This window comes from Colias philodice, chromosome 25 (assembly GCF_061535455.1).
Source record: "Colias philodice isolate Cphi_HAF_F1 chromosome 25, ilColPhil1 Martin Lab GWU primary, whole genome shotgun sequence".
NCBI classification, from domain to species: Eukaryota; Metazoa; Arthropoda; class Insecta; order Lepidoptera; family Pieridae; genus Colias; species Colias philodice.
The window spans coordinates 1,455,667-1,475,562 of NC_143110.1; the positions used below are offsets into that span (position 1 = coordinate 1,455,667).

The 19,896-nt window shown below is 41.2% G+C and overlaps 1 protein-coding gene across 13 annotated transcripts in view; it reads left to right on the plus strand.

Moving 5' to 3' along the window:
- The window catches only part of shot (dystonin-like protein short stop), a 300,260-nt gene that overhangs the window by 234,077 nt on the left and 46,287 nt on the right, over window positions 1–19,896 (plus strand). For all 13 annotated transcript variants that reach the window (XM_089710553.1, XM_089710550.1, XM_089710555.1 and 10 more), the window contains 23 exons: window positions 760–960; window positions 1,463–1,565; window positions 2,145–2,252; window positions 2,869–3,012; window positions 3,484–3,586; window positions 4,418–4,543; window positions 4,863–5,020; window positions 5,381–5,512; window positions 5,978–6,090; window positions 6,654–6,795; window positions 7,235–7,401; window positions 7,837–7,996; window positions 8,604–8,800; window positions 9,282–9,472; window positions 14,775–14,899; window positions 15,273–15,433; window positions 15,839–15,963; window positions 16,312–16,511; window positions 16,950–17,144; window positions 17,530–17,754; window positions 18,239–18,373; window positions 18,823–18,957; window positions 19,383–19,487. In XM_089710553.1, the coding sequence (XP_089566679.1) occupies window positions 760–960; window positions 1,463–1,565; window positions 2,145–2,252; window positions 2,869–3,012; window positions 3,484–3,586; window positions 4,418–4,543; window positions 4,863–5,020; window positions 5,381–5,512; window positions 5,978–6,090; window positions 6,654–6,795; window positions 7,235–7,401; window positions 7,837–7,996; window positions 8,604–8,800; window positions 9,282–9,472; window positions 14,775–14,899; window positions 15,273–15,433; window positions 15,839–15,963; window positions 16,312–16,511; window positions 16,950–17,144; window positions 17,530–17,754; window positions 18,239–18,373; window positions 18,823–18,957; window positions 19,383–19,487 (3,451 nt within the window). The remainder of the gene's footprint in view (window positions 1–759; window positions 961–1,462; window positions 1,566–2,144; window positions 2,253–2,868; window positions 3,013–3,483; window positions 3,587–4,417; window positions 4,544–4,862; window positions 5,021–5,380; window positions 5,513–5,977; window positions 6,091–6,653; window positions 6,796–7,234; window positions 7,402–7,836; window positions 7,997–8,603; window positions 8,801–9,281; window positions 9,473–14,774; window positions 14,900–15,272; window positions 15,434–15,838; window positions 15,964–16,311; window positions 16,512–16,949; window positions 17,145–17,529; window positions 17,755–18,238; window positions 18,374–18,822; window positions 18,958–19,382; window positions 19,488–19,896) is intronic.

Below are 19,896 nucleotides of genomic sequence, written 5' to 3' on the forward strand. Positions count from 1 at the left end.
TGACGGTATTGTCATGGGACCTTGATATTTTACTCTCAACGCGTATAAAGACGTTTCACTTCAAAAAATATGCAAATGCAATAGGTTGAATAAAAATACTAAGTGGAGCACATTACATATTAATAACGTGCAGATTTAGTGGAATAAATTTCGTGTCGCTAATTATTTTGCACGCCTCATAAGCGAAGCGTTGAGGTGGGTACTACTGTCACTTCGCGCAAAACATCTGATTGTTCAAACTTAAAATGTCTTTATGTATCATACATTGCACTTGTAAGATAATACATACACACACATATTAAGAAAAAACACTATTTTTAACATTCATGATATTTTTGATGTCATTTTTGTTATTTAAACTAGTTAAAAAACAGTTTAAAAAAGTTCTGTCTTGGACGTCCGTGTGTCTGTATGTGCGGAGGATTTTCTTGTTAACACGATAGCGACCGAAATACTTTACTAATCGAGTCTTTTTTTTTCTCTTACGCTTGAGTATGCTCAGGAATAGAACCCTTTCATTTTTCAGGGTCTGATTCGATGTGGTTTAATTGTTATTAAATAAACAAAAATAATAATTAATAAATAATTATTAAAAAAATTATGAGGCGTGCACTTTTGGATTTTCCAAACTATTTTTATTCTATAACCGTTTTTTAATATTAATTTTTATTTATATTGGCTAGAAAATGACACAGATAGTAAATATGCTCGGGTTTAATTAAATTGCGGTAAATTATTATTATTTTTGTTATCTCACAGATACGAGAAGCTCGTCGAACGCGTGACCCACCGCGGTCAGTTCTTAGACGAGGTGATGTCAGAATTGACTCAATGGACCAACCAAGCGGCTAAACTTGATACTGCCCATGCGCAGTTGGTTGAAATGTCAGATGGAAGGGAATTAGCACGTCTGTCGCAAGCAGAGCTCGCTGCACGACTGAGCGATTTGGCGCACGCTAGGTGATTATATTGTTTTTAAATTTGATGCTACCCGCATTTTTGTGTGTTTTAAAAAATATATGTAAACAGGTTTAATTAGTTTAGCAATGGATAGTAAATGGAAGCTTAGCTGATTTAACTTACTGTTTTTTTTCGGTATCCGTAAATGTATAATTTTTACGTAGAAATAGACTCAAACAACGTATTTTTGTTAAAATATAACGTCAATTCATGTCACTATGATTTCCAACCCAAACATGTTTTCTTTATTTTTCATCTTCATCAAGCTTCATAAGGAATATAGCATATTATACATATATCTACTATATAAAAATAAGTCGGGTTTTCCTTCTTGACGCTATAACTCCAGAACGCACCAACCGATTTTCACGGTTTTGCATTCGTTGGAAAGGTCTCGGGCTCCGTGAGGTTTATAGCAAAGAAAAGGTGTCTCTGGTGGCGAAATGGAGTTCGCCCGGTTTGCTAGAATATATTTTCTAATAAATAATATATTATTTAACAGAGACAAGAACATGCCACTAGTAGAGGAATGCCTTCGCGCGGGTCGACAGTTGGTCGCCAAGAAGGATGTCACAGACACGCACGTTGTTAGGGACAAGTTGAAGGTAAGTTTGGAAAATGTATAGGAAATTAGGTGTTTTTGTATAGGTTTGTTGTTTATTTATTCCTAGAATCATGAGTGCTTAGAATGAATAATTTGAATATAATTAATTAAAAAGAAATATTTGTGAGATGGATATAACGTGTTAAAAATTTACGTGCATATAAATATGGACACAACCCTTCATCCATACTAATATTATAAATGCGAAAGTAACTGTCTGTCTGTTACTCAATCACGCCTTAACTACTGAACCAATTTGCATGAAATTTGGTATAGAGATATTTTGATACCCGAGAAAGGACATAGGATAGGTTTTATCCCGGAAATCCCACGGGAACGGGAACTATATGCGGGTTTTTCTTTGACTGCGCGGGCGATGCCGCGGGTGGGAGGCTAGTAGTATATATGATTATTTCGCCTTTTTTTGGTGTTAAAGTGTTATTTTAACGACCATCAAAACTTTTTACATCTCTATAGTTTTTTTTAATAAAATCTCAAGTTAAAAATATACCTTTTTGTGTCTTAATTCATTTAATAGTAAATTATAATTTAGTATCATTAATATAATGTATTTCTACAGGCCATAGAGAACCAATGGCGCGACTTCAACACAAGTCTGGAAGAGAAACAAAAACTGTCCAAGCAAAAGAGCGATCAATTGAACCAATACGAAACTCTGCGCTCACAGGTATGTTATTTGTTATTTTTAAAATCTTAAATTTATGAATAAGTATTTGTATACAGAACTGCTGAACTGAGATGGCGACACGGGTTCAATCCCGCTCAAAATTTCTGTTCTAACAAAACCTTATAATTTTATGTAAATTTACTGATCATTTCACCCCTAGGTATTGGTATTTTAAACTTTTCTTGTTAACATAAGCTTGTTACACTTTCACACTAAAATATAAACTATCTATAAAGTTTAAATTATGGATGATTGTCTGATTATATATTTTGGACAAAGTTTCATTTTATATCACTTTTACTGACAGTTTTAAAGTCCATCGGCCTTACTAAAAAAAAGTTAAACAATGGATAAATTTCTACCATTTTCTACCTATAGCTGTGTCCTGCTCTTGCTCACATGAAACGTCAATCATAAAAACGAGACAGGCTATTGCAATAACTAATCCATTGCATAGCGAATGGGTAACATTTTATTAGTAAGACCGTATAAGATCAGTTCTATAATATTCAGTATATTGATATACCATACCTATATTTTATGTTTGTTTTATTTATAATTAAATCTTAATTTTTTGTTCCAAAACATATTCTAAATTACAATAAACCGTTTTCAGGTCCTAGAATGGCTCCAAAGCATGGAGACCCGTGTGGCCCACCTACGACCGGTCGCGGTCGACTTGGACGTGATCAAACAGCAAATGGACGAAATACGACCAATAGCTAAGGAGTATAGGGACTTCTCCATTACTGTTGATAAGGTAATTAATAAGATATGGGATATTTGTATGGAAAGGTGGATATTTTAAATGAGGGTAGTTGATGATTTGGTTATATTATTTGCAATGTAAGTGTTGTGAAAATGAGTACAAGACTGTATTTTTTATAATTAATTTTTGATTTTTTAATTGTGTTGGGGTCAATGGATTTTTTTACAATTTCAACCAATTACAATGGTATACCTTACTAATGTTAATTTTCAGCTTGTTGCAAATAATGCCTCTATTATTCAATTTAATTTTACCAGACTATAAAATAAATAAGATTTTCCTTTTTCTTTTCTTAAACATGGCAATCTATTACTCAAACCATTGACCAGTATGTAATTGACAAATTTTTACAACTGAATGTCCATTTTAAACTCGATCTTACCAGGATTTGGTTGAAAAATTCTCCTTTATATGAAACTTAGAGTAAGTAAATGTCTGATAATAATACATTTTATTTCTCAGTTGAACGAAGCAGGGGCAGTATATGAAGCATTGTCTCGCGGTGAAAGAGCAGAATCTCCGCGTCGCAGACACGTCTACAGCCCTACTAAGCGGCATACACCTAGTGAGTATTAGAATTAATGTATTTTTATTATTATTCTTATTTTATTTAGTAGTAAAACGTACGTTGTGGAAGAGATAACAAACAATAAATTAAAAGTATTCGTTTATCTTCTTCATCATGTGATATTTAAAAAGTGATATAGACTACTAGTATCTTGGTACATAACAATGTACCTAGAGGTTAAAATAAATAATAAATAAATAAATAATAAATATTGTCACTTATGATGTTAGCTATCTTGTCCTGCGAGGTTGCTGGTGTTTTACAAGTAACCCTGTATACGTATACTCGCACGCATATACGCACATGTGTGCGTATACCTGTACGTAAACACTCGTATACACATTAAACGCATTTTATTTGCAATTTGAATAAATTTAATATGAACTAAATACGTATTATATTGACTATACACTAGAAAAAAAAAAACAGAAATACCTCGACTCCATAGAACACCATAAAAATGTCTCTATTCAATGTGACGTTTAAAATGTTAAAAATGTAGTATGTACATTATCAGTATTCATGTCCATAATGAAGTAATTTTTTTGCTATAATTTAAACTGTGTGTGCTTATGGTGAAATAAATTCTTTTTCTTTCTTTTCTTTTCTTTCTAATTAAACTTTAAACTTATAATCACTACATAGTATAAAACAAAGTCGCTTTCTCTGTCCCTATGTCCCTATGTATGCTTAAATCATTATACTACACAACTGATTTTGATGCGGTTTTTTTAATAGATAGAGTGATTCAAGAGGAAGGTTTTAGTAAGTAAGCTAGTATAATAATATAACATAATATAATTAAAACTAATTTTTTTCCCTCCCCAGGCCGCACCCTGGACACCCGCTCCCCGTCCCCGGGCAAGGGTGGAGTGGTGAGTCCCGCGTCAGCACATTCCGCGTCTAGTGGGTTCTCATCCAGAAGGTCTAGCCAGGATGGGTTCCATCTTGAAGGTATGTTTTGTCTATTTTTAGTGGTAATGATCGATATTGTGTGGAGATTTCTTAATAATTTTGTTATATTGCTTCTTTAAAACTTCGCATTCGAATGTTTAGTACTTATATAAACAATGATTATGTGATTACTTTACCTACTTCGCTCGCAACTAGCGGGAAAATTAATTATACAATATTAAATTTATATGTCTACCAAATTTCTTCACAATCCGTTCTTATAACTTTATGGTTAACTATTAACATCTTCACGTCCATTCTTCTTTCACATTTTTAATATTAACAAGTTTTTATACTACAATAATTCATTTTCTCATAGATTTGTCGCCTGTACAGCAACAAATATCAGAAATAAACAACCGCTACGAGCTGATCGGAGCCAAACTGTCAGACAGACAGAATGAACTCGACGCTATGAGAGAGGAAGTTAAGAAGCATCTAGATAGCTTCAGGACGTTAAATAACTTCTTAGATAAGGTATTGTATATTTATTTAGGATAAAAAAGCAATTATGCATTAAAAACAGACATACATTAAGTTATAATAAGCGAATTGTAAAAATTCTATATTAATTTCTGTTTTAAACTATGTGGGGTGACACAAGGTACCGCTTTTGGTCCGTTGCTTTTTGTTAGCTATGTTACTGACTATGTTGTAAAATTTGTTGGACGAGTAGATTGTAGTTGTAACAAATGTTGTCTTAATTAATAATGTGATCTAATATGTAATAATAAATATTATTATTTCATTAACTGTATATAATATTCAATTATCTTACAGAATAAATAAAATGTTTATTAAAAATATCAATATTAAATTGTATTTTTTAATTATCAGGTGCAAAGGCAATTGCCTAAAGAATCTGTGCCCAGTACAAAGGAGGAAGCTGATAAAATTATCAAACAATCACGCGCCGTTCTCGAAGAGATGTATGAGAAACAGAGCATTCTTGACTCTACTAAGACCCAGGTAATAAATTATTAACTACTTCTAAGAATCGATTTACTTTATTGTGATAATATGACGGTTTTTATATAATTATAAAATGTATTGTAAGAAAATTACAGCTTTAAACTTTAAACGAAAAATAAAACATTAAGAATTGTTTCATTAGACCAAATATAAGTATTTATTCAATTTGTAAGTGAGGAAGATTAGGTTTTCATAAAAAAATAACATTTTCCATGTGTTTCTTTATAAAACACAATATTGTAGATAACTATAAATGAAAAAATAATTTGCATAACGACAAGCCTGCATGAAGCCTGGTAGAGATCGCTACCTAGCGATGAGGCCGCCCTTTGCTGTTTCTGTAAAGTCCTGTCTATGTTTTATGAATTATTTTTTAAGCATTTTCATTCATTCATTCATTCACTATATTGTAACCAACTTATATATTTACTCATATACCATCTTTTTTTTTAATTAAATCAGGTGCGTGAACTGTTAAAACGCAAGCAAAGTGTGCAAGGTGCTGACCGGCTTCAGGACGAAGTTACTGATGTCGCTTCTCGATGGAAGGCGCTGCATGATGCTTTTAAGGAGAAGTAAGTGTATAACTAACATGGAAATACGTATTTTTGTAGTTAAAGTGCTTTTATGTTGTTTTTAAGCTATTGCATTGAAATTCTGTAACGAAAAAACCTCACGCTCCCCACGGGGACGGGCGCGGAGGTGTGGCTTGAAGGCATAGCATGCAATAGCTTTACCGCGGCAGTCCCCGAGTGACACACGTCTTTTTATTTATACTATAGCAAAATAAATAAGACGGTAATGACTGGGAGAGAAAAAATGAGTATCATACCAAAAACTGATCACGAAATATGACATTATTGTAACTGAAATGTATGTTCAAGATTCTTTTTTCATATTATACGTATAGACTACCTATATACCTATTGAGCTGACTTGATCAAACTAAATTGACCTAATCCTTTACAGCAATTGACCACGATTTTTAAAATCAGTAGATGAAATATACTTACTGTGCTTCTTATTTTTGATGTTATTGTATATTTTCGTTAATATACCATCATAATAAGTTACGTATCACCTTCCCGAATAAAAAATAAACGTCAAGAACAAACAATTAACACATCATAAATTCCAGGATCCAACTAATGGAAGAAATGAAGGAACTACTGGACACACACAGCAGTTTATCCCTATGGCTCAGTGCTAAAGAGCGCATGATGGGTGCACTCGGACCGATTTCGTCAGATTCGAGGATGGTGCAAACACAAGTGCAACAGGTGAGATTTAATAATTTGGTTGAATATTCTATTAAAATTGTTGTATTGGTAATTGGAAACAAATGTTGTTCGTGGTGAAATTATGTTAATCTAGTTTGACAATGTTAGAAATTTTACAAATGTTTGACAATGTTAGATTCATATAATATACATTATTATGTTGCTTTTGTCATATTATAATATATCTACATTTACGAACAATAATTCAAATGCCTTAATAATTGCTTAAAAAATAATCATAAAAAGGCCAGCATTAGCTGATCCTGCTGCATATTGTCACTGATTTTCGTGTGACAAATTTTTCTTTATTCTTCTATTAATAAGTTTTTTATACAAATTCGACATTTTGTTATCTTGCCAAAAGCACAGATGCAAGCACTACTTTTTTAATTAGTTTTTCATGGCAAAAAATTGACAAGTTATCTTTTCCCCTGTCCAGGTGCAAGTACTCCGCGAAGAGTTCCGCGGTCAACAACCACAGCTCTCTCATTTACAAGATGTCGCCAGTTCTGCGTTACAGAAGTTGCCCCACGATGACCCTGATGTCAGGAAACTGGCCCAGAAGGTCCAGGACCTGCAGGATAGGTGGAATGACCTATTGAATAAGTGAGTTGACTGTTTACAAGTATAGGGGATTAAAAATTGGTTTGATTGGGTGTAGAGTTATAGAGCTATGAAGCCTTTTAGATAGAGGCATATGTATTTAGTACCATAGAAGTTTATTAAAATAATTTATTTAGTACCAAATAAGTAAACTAAAAAGTTCTAATAGTGTAAGAGGAAAAAATAAAATGATGCAAATTAAGTATTCCATCTGCTTCTCATTATATCATCTGGTAGTTTTACCAGGAAAGATTCCCGGTAATTTGGAAATGTTTAAGGCTCCCTTTTCGAATTTTCACTTTCATTTCCTATCCTTTGAATCCTTGTAAGGAAGAAATAACATTAGCATGTTCATAAGATTTTCCCCTACCAAAAAATGTATAAGCAGTTATTAAAACCCAAAAATTAACCATTACTAAAATCTGAATATTTTCCTAGATTGGAACAACGTGCAGAAAGTCTAGGAGCAGCCGCAGACACATCTCGCGAATTCGACGCTGGTCTAGAACGATTGCGTAACGCGTTACACACAATCGCTGACAAGTTGGACGATGTGTCAGCGAGACAGGAGCCCGCTGACCAGCTGAGGGAGGTTGAGGTTTGTATGAGGAAATTTTTATTAAAATGAGTTGTTTTTGTTTAGATAGGCCTTAATTGAGGATGGTATATCTGGTATTTAAGTCAGAATATTGCTTGCTATGTTTCTAAATGTATTTTATTCATGTGACACTAATTTAGCGACATTTGCTATAGAATCATTATTTAATCGTTGTTATGCTTAAAAACTGCTTAACTGTAAATTAAGAATGATATGAATGATCATGCTCTTGAATGCAGCCATTTAATTAAGTATATTACTTAATTAAGAAGTATTATACTTAATTAAATGGCTGCATTCAAGAGCATGATCATTCATATCATTCTTAATTTACAGTAGCAGTTTTTTATAATTGGATTTAGATCCAGAACATTTTGCCAAAACAAAAAGACCATTTAGCTAAATCCTGTCCAAATAAATTAGTTATCTACTTAAAATAGTATTAAAACATATCCTGAAATTTGATATTATCTAGTTGCGTAATATGTAAATGTTTTAAGAATAAGAATAAATACGATTACTCGCCCTGACAATGCAAAAGTTACGGGTTCAAATCCCGCCTAATTATCTTTTTTTTTAATGTCCATATATTTTGAAATACGTCCAGAACCTAGAACGCCAGCTGGAAGGCCAGCGTCCTCTGCTAGCTGATCTGGAAGCAGCTGGGGCTACTCTAGCGGAAGTTCTGGGCGAGGCCAGCTCGAGGCAGGACATACAGAGCAAGCTGGCCGCGGCCGCGAGGCAATATGATCAGCTGCAGAGGAAGCTTGATAATAAGAAGGCGGAGATTGAAGCGGCGCTCAAGTTAGTATTTTTCTGTTTAATTTTTTTATGTAAAATGTTTGTATTTCAGCTGAAAACGTAATTTTTGTGGTGTCAAATATTTTTTCTTTTTACGTTTTATAATCCTTATTAGACTTTTTTAATGTGATCTTTAACAATCTGTATTTTTATGCTTATTTGGCTTTATTTTGGCGTTGTCATACGATGTTATATGAGTGGCTTCAATTTAAAAAAATGTTTGCATTTCCCATGTTATTATTATTATTTGTTGTGTTAAATTTTTGTTTTTATAGTTTTTCTTATTATAAATTACTAGCGGTCCGCCTCGGCTTCGCCCGTGGTACCTAGACCTACATGTTTAAACTATCCTATCTCTCAAGTTGGATCGAACTGCACATGGTGTGCGAATTTTATTATAATCGGTTAAGTGGTTTAGGAGTCCATTGAGGTCAAACATTGTGACACGAGATTTATATATATTAAGATAATGGTTCGTGTGTAGGGACGGTCGCAGCATCGAGGAGGGCGTGGCCCGCACGCTGGGCTGGCTGGGCGCGGAGCTGGGCGCGCTGCCGGCCCGCCTGCTCGTGTCGGCGGACCGCGCGCGACTGCACGCGGCGCGCGACGCGCACGAGCCGCTCTACCGCGGCCTCACGCAGCGCGAGCACGAGCTCGTCATGCTGCTGGACAAGGGTGAGCGCGCACATACAGACACTACGCACGAGCCGCTCTACCGCGGCCTCACGCAGCGCGAGCACGAGCTCGTCATGCTGCTGGACAAGGGTGAGCGCGCACATACAGACACTACGCACGAGCCGCTCTACCGCGGCCTCACGCAGCGCGAGCACGAGCTCGTCATGCTGCTGGACAAGGGTGAGCGCGCACATACAGACACTACGCACGAGCCGCTCTACCGCGGCCTCACGCAGCGCGAGCACGAGCTCGTCATGCTGCTGGACAAGGGTGAGCGCGCACATACAGACACTACGCACGAGCCGCTCTACCGCGGCCTCACGCAGCGCGAGCACGAGCTCGTCATGCTGCTGGACAAGGGTGAGCGCGCACATACAGACACTACGCACGAGCCGCTCTACCGCGGCCTCACGCAGCGCGAGCACGAGCTCGTCATGCTGCTGGACAAGGGTGAGCGCGCACATACAGACACTACGCACGAGCCGCTCTACCGCGGCCTCACGCAGCGCGAGCACGAGCTCGTCATGCTGCTGGACAAGGGTGAGCGCGCACATACAGACACTACGCACGAGCCGCTCTACCGCGGCCTCACGCAGCGCGAGCACGAGCTCGTCATGCTGCTGGACAAGGGTGAGCGCGCACATACAGACACTACGCACGAGCCGCTCTACCGCGGCCTCACGCAGCGCGAGCACGAGCTCGTCATGCTGCTGGACAAGGGTGAGCGCGCACATACAGACACTACGCACGAGCCGCTCTACCGCGGCCTCACGCAGCGCGAGCACGAGCTCGTCATGCTGCTGGACAAGGGTGAGCGCGCACATACAGACACTACGCACGAGCCGCTCTACCGCGGCCTCACGCAGCGCGAGCACGAGCTCGTCATGCTGCTGGACAAGGGTGAGCGCGCACATACAGACACTACGCACGAGCCGCTCTACCGCGGCCTCACGCAGCGCGAGCACGAGCTCGTCATGCTGCTGGACAAGGGTGAGCGCGCACATACAGACACTACGCACGAGCCGCTCTACCGCGGCCTCACGCAGCGCGAGCACGAGCTCGTCATGCTGCTGGACAAGGGTGAGCGCGCACATACAGACACTACGCACGAGCCGCTCTACCGCGGCCTCACGCAGCGCGAGCACGAGCTCGTCATGCTGCTGGACAAGGGTGAGCGCGCACATACAGACACTACGCACGAGCCGCTCTACCGCGGCCTCACGCAGCGCGAGCACGAGCTCGTCATGCTGCTGGACAAGGGTGAGCGCGCACATACAGACACTACGCACGAGCCGCTCTACCGCGGCCTCACGCAGCGCGAGCACGAGCTCGTCATGCTGCTGGACAAGGGTGAGCGCGCACATACAGACACTACGCACGAGCCGCTCTACCGCGGCCTCACGCAGCGCGAGCACGAGCTCGTCATGCTGCTGGACAAGGGTGAGCGCGCACATACAGACACTACGCACGAGCCGCTCTACCGCGGCCTCACGCAGCGCGAGCACGAGCTCGTCATGCTGCTGGACAAGGGTGAGCGCGCACATACAGACACTACGCACGAGCCGCTCTACCGCGGCCTCACGCAGCGCGAGCACGAGCTCGTCATGCTGCTGGACAAGGGTGAGCGCGCACATACAGACACTACGCACGAGCCGCTCTACCGCGGCCTCACGCAGCGCGAGCACGAGCTCGTCATGCTGCTGGACAAGGGTGAGCGCGCACATACAGACACTACGCACGAGCCGCTCTACCGCGGCCTCACGCAGCGCGAGCACGAGCTCGTCATGCTGCTGGACAAGGGTGAGCGCGCACATACAGACACTACGCACGAGCCGCTCTACCGCGGCCTCACGCAGCGCGAGCACGAGCTCGTCATGCTGCTGGACAAGGGTGAGCGCGCACATACAGACACTACGCACGAGCCGCTCTACCGCGGCCTCACGCAGCGCGAGCACGAGCTCGTCATGCTGCTGGACAAGGGTGAGCGCGCACATACAGACACTACGCACGAGCCGCTCTACCGCGGCCTCACGCAGCGCGAGCACGAGCTCGTCATGCTGCTGGACAAGGGTGAGCGCGCACATACAGACACTACGCACGAGCCGCTCTACCGCGGCCTCACGCAGCGCGAGCACGAGCTCGTCATGCTGCTGGACAAGGGTGAGCGCGCACATACAGACACTACGCACGAGCCGCTCTACCGCGGCCTCACGCAGCGCGAGCACGAGCTCGTCATGCTGCTGGACAAGGGTGAGCGCGCACATACAGACACTACGCACGAGCCGCTCTACCGCGGCCTCACGCAGCGCGAGCACGAGCTCGTCATGCTGCTGGACAAGGGTGAGCGCGCACATACAGACACTACGCACGAGCCGCTCTACCGCGGCCTCACGCAGCGCGAGCACGAGCTCGTCATGCTGCTGGACAAGGGTGAGCGCGCACATACAGACACTACGCACGAGCCGCTCTACCGCGGCCTCACGCAGCGCGAGCACGAGCTCGTCATGCTGCTGGACAAGGGTGAGCGCGCACATACAGACACTACGCACGAGCCGCTCTACCGCGGCCTCACGCAGCGCGAGCACGAGCTCGTCATGCTGCTGGACAAGGGTGAGCGCGCACATACAGACACTACGCACGAGCCGCTCTACCGCGGCCTCACGCAGCGCGAGCACGAGCTCGTCATGCTGCTGGACAAGGGTGAGCGCGCACATACAGACACTACGCACGAGCCGCTCTACCGCGGCCTCACGCAGCGCGAGCACGAGCTCGTCATGCTGCTGGACAAGGGTGAGCGCGCACATACAGACACTACGCACGAGCCGCTCTACCGCGGCCTCACGCAGCGCGAGCACGAGCTCGTCATGCTGCTGGACAAGGGTGAGCGCGCACATACAGACACTACGCACGAGCCGCTCTACCGCGGCCTCACGCAGCGCGAGCACGAGCTCGTCATGCTGCTGGACAAGGGTGAGCGCGCACATACAGACACTACGCACGAGCCGCTCTACCGCGGCCTCACGCAGCGCGAGCACGAGCTCGTCATGCTGCTGGACAAGGGTGAGCGCGCACATACAGACACTACGCACGAGCCGCTCTACCGCGGCCTCACGCAGCGCGAGCACGAGCTCGTCATGCTGCTGGACAAGGGTGAGCGCGCACATACAGACACTACGCACGAGCCGCTCTACCGCGGCCTCACGCAGCGCGAGCACGAGCTCGTCATGCTGCTGGACAAGGGTGAGCGCGCACATACAGACACTACGCACGAGCCGCTCTACCGCGGCCTCACGCAGCGCGAGCACGAGCTCGTCATGCTGCTGGACAAGGGTGAGCGCGCACATACAGACACTACGCACGAGCCGCTCTACCGCGGCCTCACGCAGCGCGAGCACGAGCTCGTCATGCTGCTGGACAAGGGTGAGCGCGCACATACAGACACTACGCACGAGCCGCTCTACCGCGGCCTCACGCAGCGCGAGCACGAGCTCGTCATGCTGCTGGACAAGGGTGAGCGCGCACATACAGACACTACGCACGAGCCGCTCTACCGCGGCCTCACGCAGCGCGAGCACGAGCTCGTCATGCTGCTGGACAAGGGTGAGCGCGCACATACAGACACTACGCACGAGCCGCTCTACCGCGGCCTCACGCAGCGCGAGCACGAGCTCGTCATGCTGCTGGACAAGGGTGAGCGCGCACATACAGACACTACGCACGAGCCGCTCTACCGCGGCCTCACGCAGCGCGAGCACGAGCTCGTCATGCTGCTGGACAAGGGTGAGCGCGCACATACAGACACTACGCACGAGCCGCTCTACCGCGGCCTCACGCAGCGCGAGCACGAGCTCGTCATGCTGCTGGACAAGGGTGAGCGCGCACATACAGACACTACGCACGAGCCGCTCTACCGCGGCCTCACGCAGCGCGAGCACGAGCTCGTCATGCTGCTGGACAAGGGTGAGCGCGCACATACAGACACTACGCACGAGCCGCTCTACCGCGGCCTCACGCAGCGCGAGCACGAGCTCGTCATGCTGCTGGACAAGGGTGAGCGCGCACATACAGACACTACGCACGAGCCGCTCTACCGCGGCCTCACGCAGCGCGAGCACGAGCTCGTCATGCTGCTGGACAAGGGTGAGCGCGCACATACAGACACTACGCACGAGCCGCTCTACCGCGGCCTCACGCAGCGCGAGCACGAGCTCGTCATGCTGCTGGACAAGGGTGAGCGCGCACATACAGACACTACGCACGAGCCGCTCTACCGCGGCCTCACGCAGCGCGAGCACGAGCTCGTCATGCTGCTGGACAAGGGTGAGCGCGCACATACAGACACTACGCACGAGCCGCTCTACCGCGGCCTCACGCAGCGCGAGCACGAGCTCGTCATGCTGCTGGACAAGGGTGAGCGCGCACATACAGACACTACGCACGAGCCGCTCTACCGCGGCCTCACGCAGCGCGAGCACGAGCTCGTCATGCTGCTGGACAAGGGTGAGCGCGCACATACAGACACTACACACACACGCATACGTATACGCCAGGTGGAGCTCACGCACGTATACACGCAAGCACGCACACATTGACATAGATAGAAGAGGTGAAAGTGCATATGCACCCAAGCACACGACACACACACTTAGACGTAAATAGAAGGGATCAAAGTGCGTATGCACGCAAGTACACACACACAGGCATACGGACACGACAGAAATACGTAAGTTTGCACGCAAGAACGCACACACATGTACGCAGGCACGCGTATACACCAGAAAGATAACACGTACGTTTGCACGCACGCAAGCACACCCACACACTTGTACGTCAGAGGGAGCACACGTACGTATGCACATACGTAAGGGTATACGTAAGTATGGACGCAAACACATACACACACACATACGTACTCCACACGTACGTATTCTCATGCTATGCTCTGTTATAAGGAGATCATCATGCTGATCAACACCGTACAACTTGACAAAAGTGCTCACGCACACTCAAACGCAGAACAATAACCTTTCTTTGTTTTTAGATGTTATTTACAAATTAAAAGCTCAAGCTTTAAAATCGGTCAGTCTTTATTTCCAAAATATTCAAAACAAACAATAAATGACTATTGATATATTTCTCATATACTGTTCAATTATTTAACTAACCTTTAATTAATGACTTATAATAATTATAATTAAGCTAACCCTTTATTAATGAATTATAAGAAATTAATTAAGAAACTAATTTTACTTGTCCTGTCTTTATCTAAAAAGTTTATCATTAATTAACATCTATTCTATAGGTCGTGAAATGGAGAAGAAACCAGCTTTTGCCGGACTTCGCAAAGACCTGGACAGGATTCAGAGCCAGTGGGACAAACTGAAGAGAGAGACAGTCGATAGATACAACAGACTGCAGACAGCTACGGTAAGACTATATTAATTACAATTTTTAATCATTTAGGTTAACTTTAAGTAGAATTTATTGGAAGATTAGTAGTAGAAGTTTCACTTCTGACACGTGTGCTCGGATTAGTTTAGATTAACATATAATATGCTTAAAGTTACTTTTGGTTAGATGTTCAATTAATTTTTACTAAAGTATAGATTGGTCGCTAAACAAAAGACTGTTAGATGTTTCACATCCATCTTATTGGATATATAAAAAATATTGTACGACTCTTTTAAATTCATTCTTTTATCTTCTTTTTATAATCCGCAACCAATTTATTTATTTATTTATTTCGACAAGGAATAACCTATTTTCCAACAGACTTAACTAAACAAATTTAAATTTCCAGGAACATTGCCGTAAATACAGCAAAGCGCAAGAATCTTTCTTACCCTGGCTCAGTGAGGTGGAAACTCGTCTTCGGGAACTGCCACCGGTCGCTTTCATTCGCAAAGAGTTGGAGCGGCAGTTGAGAGACTTGCAGCATATCAGGAACGATGTTTGGAAGAGGTTGGTTTAATAATATTCAAAATAATGGAAGTTTCAGAATTATTTCTGGTCAAATTATGAAAGCTTTAAGATGAAAATTTTAAATGGTCTCAAAAGATAAAGATATATTGAGATTACCTTTCGAAATATAGTTGGGAGTAATATGTAGTTAAATTTATCTTTGTCGAGAACAAAGATAAATTTAATCGCTTAATCTTAAGAAATTAACATATATCTGGATGAACTAAATGTTATTATATTAATTGTTACTGAAACTTTTAATTTTTAAATCTCATATTGTTCTGAAAATATTTCTTCGTTTTTACAACAATAACTACCTAGAGAAAATTAATAGCGATATTTGGTAAAATCAATGACTTCAATTTTTAGTTATTCATCAGTTTTAATGAATATATTTGGATACAGGTCCGGTGAATACGAAAACAACAGGACGCTTGGAGAAACCTTTATATCAGCTTGTGATGTTGACCAAGAGATTGTTAGAAAACAACTCGATACCATGAAGGAGAAATGGGATAGGATTAATAATGGTAAGTTGTATTCTGGAAAAAAAATATCTGCAACTATCTAACTTAAGTTAAGAAAGAGCAGAAGTTCTTAAAAAAAAATATTATGTTTTATATTTGTTCCAAATCTTTAAATGAAATATATTACTATTGTTTCTTGTTAGATATAGTGTTATCTATCCTAAATTCACTTGGTCGATTTATATTGCCAATTTATACATACATACATATCTAAATACTTATTTATTAAACTTCACACTTACTCCATCTATAAATATCTTGAATATGTTATTTTTGGTTTTATGGCTTTCCTTATCCATATTAGGTACCGCCATTTTTTTCTATAAATTGATGTACCCATTTTTTTCACAGAGGTGCTCCAACAAATCGAATACCTAGAGTCCACGAGTCGCAAATTAGGAGAATTCCTCGAAAAAGTTAGAGCTGTGGAAGCCCCTCTCGCGAGATGCGAAGAGCGTCTAGAAGCTGCGTTACAATCTCCGCCCAGTGTTGCTAAGGATGCTGTGGCTAGGTTGACTGAACATGTGCATGCTTTACGAGCACCTTTACAGGTAATTTATCATTTTTTAAGCTATTGCATAGCTTCTATCGCGGGCCTTGAGCGCGGGGACCGAATCCAGAAATTCCGTAACGAAAAACCTCACGCTCCCTACTCCGACGGGCGCGGAGGTGTGGCTTGAAGGCATAGCATGCAATGGCTTTACCGCGGCAGTCCTCGAGTGACACACGTCCTTTTTTTTATATTTTTATATGCAAGCCAACTATCAGTACTGTAAAACGCATTTTGTTCTGTAATAGTTTAGAACTTCATTATTTTAATTGTATAATCATTTTCTAATATTCATCTACTTATATTCGATTTTCAGATATTTTTAGGAAAGTGTTGCTATTTTAAAATTTCGACACGCATAAATATATGTAATATTTTTTTTAATTGTTTTATTTACACTTCTAAAACCATGATTAATTTATTTTTTATTAATTCATAGAGCGTGAACATAGCAGCAGATGACATTGTTTCGCTAGCTCAAGAATTCAGCGGTCCCGAAGCGGCTGCAAGAGCGCGAGCTACTTTAGATGAAACCGCATTAGGTTTGGCTGAGCGGTTGGAGAGATTGGACAGTGGAACACAACGGGCAGCTGATGAGTTGGCTGGAGTTGCGAAGGCTGTGGCTTTCTTCCAGGTTAGTAGTTAGATATTAATAACTCAGGCCCCGGAATCACAGACACAATAGAAAATCTATTGTGTCGTGGACCGATCGGGTCGTTCGGGGCTCAATGGGTTAATAGTTGAGGTTAGTTAGAAATGTCGGCCCGAAAGAACACAGAAAAGATCGCAAATATTGATAGCAAAAGCGTTGTCGTAGTTGTTATTATCAACGCAAAAAATTGGTCTTAAAAATGCCCAGAAAAACATATGTAGAATCTATAAATTAGATAATCTAACAAAGTTAAACAGGAAATAAATAATTTTCTTATTAAATAAAACTACACATAAATACTTAAGTATATATATTTTATTATTTCGTGTATTCTTTGTATATGTAATAATTGTATTATTATCAACAGGACAAAGTAAAAGGCGTGTCCGGAAACATGTCCGAATTGGAAAAAGAACTAGACGCCATGAAACCACCGGGCCGCGATATAAAGGCAGTTAGAGCGCAAATAGACGAAGTGAACAAGTTCTTCAGTAAATTGGAGCGAGCGGAAGATTGGATCGCTGACGTGGAACGTACTGGGGAGAATCTGATTGATGGTGGATATGGGGATACCTCGAAGGCCAGGGAGCATGTGAGTTTGGAACATTTTGACATTTATTTGTATAGTAATGTGTTAATATTTAGAAAAATTACAGCATGCCGATCGTTATAATGTTCAAAACATTATTACAAACTACATAAATTAACAGTATTAAAAACTACATAAATTATAAATTAAAACATAGACATTAGAGATCTTTGATACCATTCTTTACTCGAAATGATGTGTTTGTAAAAATATCCTGAAAATGTTTGATTCATTACAGAACATGTAAAAAATAATACTGCCTACATTCCGTATGATGGCTATCATTTTCAGCATATTTTTTACTAGATATAGAAATCATTTTACGTATTAAATTTTTGAAAAAAATAGCCAAGAAACAACTTATTAAAAATGGTGTTTCTTCTCCATTTTCGCTTCCATTGTTTAAATTATTTTTATTTTAATAGTCGAATTTTCTCAGTTCTCAGTATTTTAAAAGTATTAATAAGTGAATTTTCCATTAAAACAGGTGGAAAGTCTCCGCAAACACCTAAGAAAGATGGAGGAACGAACCCGCGCGAGGGAACAGGACTTGGACGATACTCTCAGTAAATTGGAGGCGTTCTACAAGGCTTATGATTCCGTTATGGATGATATTGACGAGGTATTTAAGTGTTATTTTGTTTATATGTATGTTTGTGTGGTTTTAATTTATTAGATTATGAGGTGCATAACTTGAATAAAGCTAAAAGACTGAAGAAGTACTTCTGATGAATAATTTTGGTGGTAAAATTTAATTATGAAATTATTTTCAAAGTATATGATAACATATTAGCTCTTGAAGAAATATTGACCAGATAAAATATAAGAATAATTCTTATCTGGCAATGTTGTATCGAATTTGATTCTTTTTATGTGTTTATGACGCTAAATATTACTATGGAAATGAATCTTGCCTAATTTAACTTAATGTTTATAAATTAACGAACCTGTAAAATTAATTTGAATTTAAACCACACTGTCAAAATTACAAAACCGTAACGATAGAAATTATCCTTTATCATGAATGAATTAATTATTATTTTTAACAATTATTTATTTATCCTTCACCAGGCTGCAGAACAAGTGCAAAGCCTCAAGCCGGTGTCCTCCGACGTGGACCAAATTAGGTCCCAACAGAAGGACTTCTCGGACCTCAAGCAGCGGACCCTAGAGCCGTTGGGCCAGAATGTGTCTCACTGTAACAAGGTTTGTTAATTTGTCACTTTTTTCTCGTAATTTTAAGCGCGTTTAGGGTAAAATTTCAAGGTTGCCATGCGAAAACATCATGGAATGGCGACGATTTTGGTATCTTTAAATCTTGCCAAAGAAGTTTCACTTCTGACACGTGTGTTCGGCACACACGCTTCTGTTTTTTGCCAATTAAATATTGCAATTTCGATTAATTTAGGGAGGTAGTCAATTGTAAAATGTAAGTCGATGTTTTTGCGTATTTACACACTTGGGTATATTTAGTAAGAAAGAACATTTATTTGACAAGACAGCGTGACACATAACAAAGTAGATAATCAAGAAAAAATACATGTATGTATACAAATAACCCAAAAAAAAGGTACAAAAATAATAAAAAAATATTTCTAAGTGTTGTTATAACTCCATTATATTTTTCACAGATTGGCCAAGGCCTGGTGAGGTCTGCTCTGCAGGGAGTACCTACACAACAACTAGAGAGGGACTTGGAGAAAATGAATGATAAATGGAATGGATTGAAGGAAAAGGTATGTATTCCTCTATGGACAGAAGGTTGTGTGGAAGATATCGCTGTGAAGCAATAAGACCGACAGTTTTAAGTAAATTATATGCTCTGTTTGCTTTCCTAATCTCTTTTGAGTGCATAAAAGCGAACTCTTCTGGACAACCTTAAATAGATTTCATATTTTATGTCCTATATTTGTGCCTTTCATGAAAGTTTGATTCATGCAAACAAAATAATTTAGTCCAATGCAGTAGTAATACATTTTGCAATATGCTTCTGAATTATTTTTCGCATTGTTTGCATGTGTATTGCAATGTCCTTTTTATATTTAATACTTCTTTCTTTTATGTTGTTTTCAATGATGACATGTAATAACTCAGGCCCCGGAATCGCAGACACAATAGAAAATCTATTGTGTCGTGGACCGATCG